This window comes from Nicotiana tabacum, chromosome 8 (genome assembly GCF_000715075.1).
Source record: "Nicotiana tabacum cultivar K326 chromosome 8, ASM71507v2, whole genome shotgun sequence".
NCBI lineage: Eukaryota > Viridiplantae > Streptophyta > Magnoliopsida > Solanales > Solanaceae > Nicotiana > Nicotiana tabacum.
The window spans coordinates 23,481,381-23,488,881 of record NC_134087.1 but is presented as its reverse complement, the minus strand read 5'-3'; the positions used below and the strand labels follow the sequence as shown (position 1 = coordinate 23,488,881).

Below are 7,501 nucleotides of genomic sequence, written 5' to 3'. Positions count from 1 at the left end.
CTTGTAAAAAGGGGGATTTGGAGAATATTTGCTCTAATTCTACTTATGAACGAGAAGTTTTTTTGAAAGGATTTTACTGATTCAGATCGATAAAACAATCTTACTATCCTTCTTCTCCTTACCCCTCTTTCAATCTAGAGATTATTCTACTTGGCTAAGATTTACCCCTTTACTTTTGATTGATTTGTCCAAAAAGATCCCCATATCTTGTGAGTCAAACAATTTGGCGCCGTCTGTGGGGATTTCTATAGCTGTAATCGTAGTTTTCATCTAGATTCTTGAAAGAAATAATCACTTTTCTTTAGCTTCATAAAGGCCGACAATGGCAGGAATCAGCCATGCCGGGAACCACACCCGACGCGCAAGTAGAAGCCATCAAAGACCCGGACGTCATAGAAGCTTGCAAAGCAACCATAGAAGATCTTGATTCCGTTCAACTGAACAATACCAATAGCACGAAAAAGGCTTATGTCGGACACAACCTCTCGGAACCAGGTAAATATCGTGAGTTCTTAACTAACAACTTCGATTTGTTTGCCTTTTCCCACTCAGATATGTCAGGAATCCCAAGGGATATCGCCACACACAGGCTGAACGTTGATCCTTTTTACCCTCCGGTACGACAACTAAGGAGAAAGTTCAATGCCGCCATCAATGAGGCGGTCAACAAGGAGGTTGATAAATTACTCGCCAATGGTTCCATCAGAGAGTCGAAATACCCCTAATGGGTCGCCAATGTGGTCATGGTAAAAAAGAAGAACGGGAAATGGCGGATGTGTGTTGACTTCACCGACCTGAACAAAGAATTCCCGAAAGATTTCTTTCCGTTACCGCACATCGATCAGCTCATCGACGTAACAGCGGGGCACGGACTACTGATCTTTTTGGACGCCTATTCCGGTTACAACCAAATCTTAATGGCTGAAGAAGATCAAAAAAAGACCACTTTCATCACTCACCGAGGAACATACTGCTACAAGGTAATGCCGTTCGGACTCAAGAATGCAGGGGCGACATATCAAAGGTTAGTCACCAAGATGTTCAAAGAACAACTCGGCAAGACCATGGAGGTTTACATCGATGACATGCTAGTAAAATCGACAAAGAAAGAGGATCACATTGGCCATCTGAAGGAGGCCTTCGAGATATTGAGGCAATACGGATGAAGCTGAATCCCGAAAAATGCTCCTTCGACGTAACTTCAGGAAAGTTCCTTTGGTTTTCTAGTGTCACAAAGGGGTATCGAGGTCAACCCGGACCAGATTAGAGCCATCGAAGGAATACAGAGGTACTAACCAACAAAAAGTAGGTGTAGAAATTAATAGGACGAATAGCCGCCCTGTTATGCTTCATTTCACGATCATCGGATAGATGCCATAAATTCTTCAATGTGCAAAGGAAAGACCGCGGACTGCAATGGAATGCAGAATGCGTTGACGCCCTGAGAAAACTGAAAATGTATCTATCTTTGCCACCCCTACTCATCAAGACAGACCCAGGTGAATGTCTATTTGTGTATCTGGTGGTCTCCGAAGTCGCTATAAGCACAGTCTTGGTCCGCGAAAACGAAGGTACGCAATCTCCGATTTACTATGTCAGCAAAACCTTAATCGATGCCGAAACAAGGTACCCTCACCTTGAAAAACTAGCTTTGGCATTAGTCGTAGCTTCACGAAAGCTTAGACTATATTTTCAATGTCACCCCATAAAAGTGGTGGCAACCTTCCCCCTAAGGGGTATCCTACACAAACCCAAGTTATTGGGTAGATTTGCCAAATGGGCCATAGAACTAAGCGATCACGATATAACATACCAACTGCGAACAGCCATTAAGTCGCAGGTGCTCGCCGATTTCGTCGCTTATTTCAGCGCGAAAATATTGCCTGAAGTAGAGCAAGAAGCGCTCTATGCTTCCGCACACATCGACCTCTGGATCCTCTACACCGACGATGCTTCTAATGCCTTGGGATTTGGAGTGGAACTCGTCCTCGAAGTTCCTACAGGCAAAGTAATTCGCTAGTCTATACGATGCCCCGAGATGACTAACAACGAGGCCGAGTATGAAGCTGTGATTACAGGATTGAAATTAGCCCTCAAATACGGTGCCCGACGACTCGTCCTACATTGCGACTCTCAACTCGTGGTGAACCCAGTCACTGGGACTTTCCAAATCAAAGAACAGAGACTACAAAAGTACCAGTCAGAAATTCACAAACTGTTGCACGAATTCGATGAATGTCGCCTCGACCAAATACCCACGACACAGAATATCAAAGCAGACGGCCTCGCCAAGCCAGTGGCAGCCACCAAAAATATCAACAAGGAAAACGTGGTCACCCTCCTCCATTCTGCAATAGACCACGTCGAGGTACATTCTATAAGCCTGACTTGAGACTGGCGCAACCGCCTTATAGCATATTTGCAGGACGAAACGCTCCCGCAGGATAAGAAAGAAGCCAAAAAGCTTCGGATACAGGCAGCCAGATACAGCCTTGTAAACGGTGATCTCTACAAAAGAACGTTCGATGGCCCCCTGGACAAATGCCTTGGGCCAAACCAACAAGACGAGTACTGGAAGAAGTACACGAAGGCCACTGCGGCTCCCACATGAGAAATTGCGCCCTCGTCCAATGCCTTATCCGCGCCGAATACTACTGGCCCACCATGAAAAAAGAAGCTACGGACTACGTCAGGAGATGTGAACAAGGTAAGGTACTATGATATAGTACGTTTCCTTCGCACCTATGGTAAGGTAAGGTACTATGATACAGTGCCAGAAATATGCCCCTATGATACATCAATCCGGGGAACTCCTTCGCTCCGTCACTTCACTATGGTCGTTCATAAAGTGGGGGATGGATATAGTCGGACCCCTCCCAGTCGGACAAGGTAAGGTACGTTTCCTTTTGGTTTTAACTGACTACTTTTCTAAATGGGTGGAAGCAGGTGCATACACTCAGATACGTGAGCAAGAGGTCATCGCGTTTATATGGAAAAACATAATATGCCATTTTGGCATCCCCAATGAAATCAGCTGCGACAACGGGCCTCAATTTGTCGGAAGGAAAACGATCGAGTTTTTCGAAAAATGGCACATCAAATGAATACTTTCCACGCCATATCATCCTGCCGGTAATGGTCAAGTCAAATCCTACAATAAAATAATACTGAATATATTGAAAAAGAAGCTTGAAGACGCCAAAGGGCTATGGCCTGAACTGCTATTGGAAGTATTATGGGCATACCACACCACACCAAAAACCAGCACAGGGGAGACACCATATTCACTAGTCTACGGGATTGACACAGTTATACCCGTTGAGGTCGGAGAGCCTAGTTTGAGATACTCCAACGAGAGCGGACCGAGCAACGACGAAAGTAGGCTGCAAGATCTGGATGAAGTCGAAGAACGGAGAGACATGGCCCACATAAGAATGGTATCCCAAAAGCAACAAGTAGAAAGGTACTACAATAAGAAGGCCAAAGTACGACCGCTCAAAGTTGGAGATTACGTTATCAAGGCTAAAATGCAAGCAGCGAAAGACCCTAATGAGGGAAAACTGGGAACAAACTGGGATGGACCATACAAAATCACAGCCGCAGCAAACAAAAGAGCAATCCAGTTGGAAACAATGGAGGGAAAATTACTCCAAAACAACTGGAATGTCGCCCATCTCAAATACTTCCACTTCTGAAAGAAGGCTCCACCTAAGTCGTGCTCTTTTTCCCTCGTTCGGGTTTTGTCCCAATCAAGTTTTCTCGGTGAGGTTTTTAATGAGGTGGCAAGGAGACGTCTCGAGGTTCAAAGTATTGTTCATTACCCCGCCCGTCGACATGATCTCCGGAACGGAGTAATGAAGGGACTGGATATAGATAATCAAATCTCCACTGCATGTACAGAGTAGACATGTGATTCTTACAAGAAGATAATCAAATTTACATTGTATGTACAGAGTCGACATGTGATTCTAATGGGAATACGATCAAACCTCCAAAGTGAAATGGCCAAGGCCATCAACGAAAATATGAGTTTGACCTCGTTCGAACTACGACGGGATCTTACTTTGATGACAGTTCGAAGCAACATCCCAATGGCCAAGGACATCGACGAAAATATGAGTCCGACCTCGTTCGAACTATGACGGGATCCTACTTCAACGATAGTTCGAAGCAACATCCCAACAGCCAAGGCCATCGATGAAAATATGAGTCTGACCTCGTTCGAACTATGATGGGATCCTACTTCGACGACAGTTCGAAGCAACATCCCAATGGCCAAGGCCATCGACGAAAATATGAGTTCGACCTCGTTCAAACTACGACGGGATCCTACTTCGATGATAGTTCGAAGTAACATCCCAATGGCCAAGGCCATCGATGAAAATATGAGTTCGACCTCGTTCAAACTATGACGGGATCATACTTTGACGATAGTTCGAAGCAGTATCCCAATAGCCATGGCCATCGCAAAAAAAGGCAGGGAATCATCCTTGCCCAAAAGCTTAATCGACTCAATAAGCTCGACAAGTATCTAGGATACCATAAACACTGCAAAGAACACCAACAAATCGACAAAATAAAATTCCACATTGCATCAAAATATTATTTACATTCGTCCTTACAAACGGGCTCAAATATGCCCCTACAGAAGCCCCAAGACCAAAGTAAGTACGAACAAAAGATTACACATCACCCCTAGGGGGTAAGCATCCTCATACCAAGAGTTTGAAGCAAGGCAGTTCGCATCATCAGAATTGATGTCATCTCCATCAGGTGTAAGAGGGTCGTACCCGCATGCCTTACGAGCTGCATGAGCTTCGGCATGCACAGTTTGAAATTTCGCTTCATTTGCCCTCCTCTCGGCGCGGAAAGCCTTGTACACGTCAATCCGAGCCTCAGCTAGAACCCATAACTCATATAAACAATGAGGAACAACCGGGTCGGCCGAGGCACGAGACGTAGAAGGTTGAGAGCGTCGATGTGCATCCTCCGCTCTCAGCAAGGCCACCTGCCCATAGCTCTACCTCCAACTCCCTAACACGCCCTTCAAACCCCGCGACCTTAAGACTAGAGGCCTCCTTCTCCTCAACTAGCTCTGACTTACAAACACGGAGGGCATTCTCCAAAGACGTCATTCCAGAAATAGTTGCCGCCAGCTTATCAGCATCGATGTTCAGCTCGCCCTTAAGTCCCTCAATCTCCACCGCCTTCGCACTCAGTTCACCGGTCAAACTCGATATTCTCGTCCATCACCCCCCTGCTCAACTCGAGCTCGTCCTCCTTCACCTTAAGGGAGGCCTCAAGTTCACTATTACGGGCGACAGCCTTCACAAGCTCCTCGTCCCGCTCCCTCAGCTCTTCGATCTTGCGCTCCAATCGGTCCTCCCTTTATTTGAGCCCTTTGCGAAATAACTGAAACTCAGTTATCCTGATTGTAAATATCAGCCATCGCACGGTGCTTAGCATAATACTGTTGGTATTTGGACGACATCTTCCCGTAGACGGCCGTCCTCTTCCTCTCCCGATGCTCGTGCTCGGTCTCCATGATGAGGGTCTAGCACAAAATAAAAAGAGGATTTAAAAACAAAACACAGGTCGACAACCACCGCACAAGCCTAACAACGAAAAAGAAAAGAAAGGCACCTACCTACAAGGCCATACCGGTGACGTTCTGAGACAATGCCACATCACTCATCGCTTTGAGCACCTCGTTTTCAGGGGCATCACATAGAGGAGCTAAAACAGACGCCACTTGCTCACAATTCGACAATACGTTATAGTCCTCTGGGATGACTATGTGACGATTAGACCCCTTCACTCTAACCTCCACGTGAGTATGGCGACCTACAAACTCATTGACGTCCTCCGGGTCGACATCTAAACCTGAGCCTTCGCCCTCGACGCGACGACCTCCAACGCTGGACGATGCGCCGCCCTCGACAGAACGTACGGAGTTGGCTCCAAGGTAAACTTTAGTTTGAGGAGATCTACCAGATAAAATGGCGTCGGCCATAAATGTGGGTACAAGTGCCATCTGCAACTCCCTACTTCTATCAGCGTCCACAACCACACCCTTCCCAAGCTCCATTCTTCTCCTTTTTATTGACAACGGCTCATCCCCGTTGGAAGACTCGTCCAGGAGGTGTGGGGTCGATACTGAAGAAGCCTCATCCCTCACGACCACGACCCGAGAGGGACCCTATAATTGAACAGGTTGAGGACGACCCTCTCGAACAGATTCACTCAAAATAAAATGCGCATCCGCGATGCAACGGCCTGTCGAAATACGGGGACTGGCGCCCTCCGCTTGGAAGCTCGTCGACCTGCCATCACGAAGAAGTCGAATTAATGAACGACGATATATAACCAACAAAGTGGTAAGGGGAAAACACTCACCAGTTGGAACTTTAGGGCCGTAATGCTTTACGAAGGAAGGACAATCTCGGGTTTCCGCTACATAGGGTAACAAATGGGCTACTCAATCCCTTATGCCCGCAATAGGGCGGGGCGGATGCCCCATAGCTGCAAACGATAAGTAAACAAACTTTATAATGAATACAGACGAAGGAAGAATAAAACAAGTGGCGACACTTACGAGTCTCGTTCCATCGCTCTAGGAACCTGGCGGAGTCAGAAACGATATGTTCAATCTTGACAAAGAAGTACTTGTACCAAAACTTACGACTTACTCAGTCGTCCGTCCCGACCACCAACCCTTTCATGCCACGGTGCCTCAAATGCACCATGGTACCTCTGTGGAAGCTAGGTGAGAATAGGTGCAAAAGGTGGTGGATAGAAACATTACATTCCGCCAACTCCGCATACTTGGTCAACAGCAGAAGCACCTTAAGAGTATACGGCAAAAGTTGTGCCGGACAAACTTGGTAGAACCTACAGAGCTCTTCCGCTAAGGGGAATAGAGGAAAAGTTAGCCAATCATGAAAGGGTACTCATAGAAAGTGCAGTACCCAAGTCTTTGGAACTCTACAAAATCTCCTCCCGCCGGAATCATGTCAACGTGAGCGGGAATGCCATACTTTATACGAAGAGCGTCAATATGAACCTGCTCTATCTTAGAAAGTACGGGGGCAGGAGTATGAGGGGGATCTTTGAGGAAGTCACTTTGAGACTTGGGGTGTCTTGGCAATAACTTCTCTGCCGTAGGGAGACTGTCACCCTCTTCTACCACCGTATCTTCACCGCTTGAAGGGGGCACCGTAGACAATGGGGTAGCCTCGGGAGCCTCTTTATGAGAACGATGTGACCTTGGAATGCTTTCGTTCAAAGAGGTATTAATACAAAAAATAAGAAGGAGGAAGAAGCTGTGAATGAAGAATGTGAGAAGAAGAATCAGAAAGGTATTAGTGCAAGCTCGGAGAAATAAAGGGAGGTTATCAGGTGTGAAATGGCCAAGAACTTTCGAAAATACAAATCCTCCACCTATTTATAGGGTTGGGTGGCGCCAGAATCGAAGAGGAAGGTCACAGATTAGCGCTAGAAT

The 7,501-nt window shown here is 46.5% G+C and overlaps 1 protein-coding gene across 1 annotated transcript; it reads left to right on the top strand.

Moving 5' to 3' along the window:
• Positions 1–338: 338 nt before the first annotated feature.
• On the top strand, positions 339–3,695 carry LOC142162999 (uncharacterized). The gene is made up of 3 exons (XM_075220242.1): positions 339–495; positions 553–674; positions 3,189–3,695. Exons 1-3 carry the CDS (start codon positions 339–341, stop codon positions 3,693–3,695), a joined length of 786 nt encoding a protein of 261 aa, XP_075076343.1.
• Positions 3,696–7,501: the final 3,806 nt, after the last annotated feature.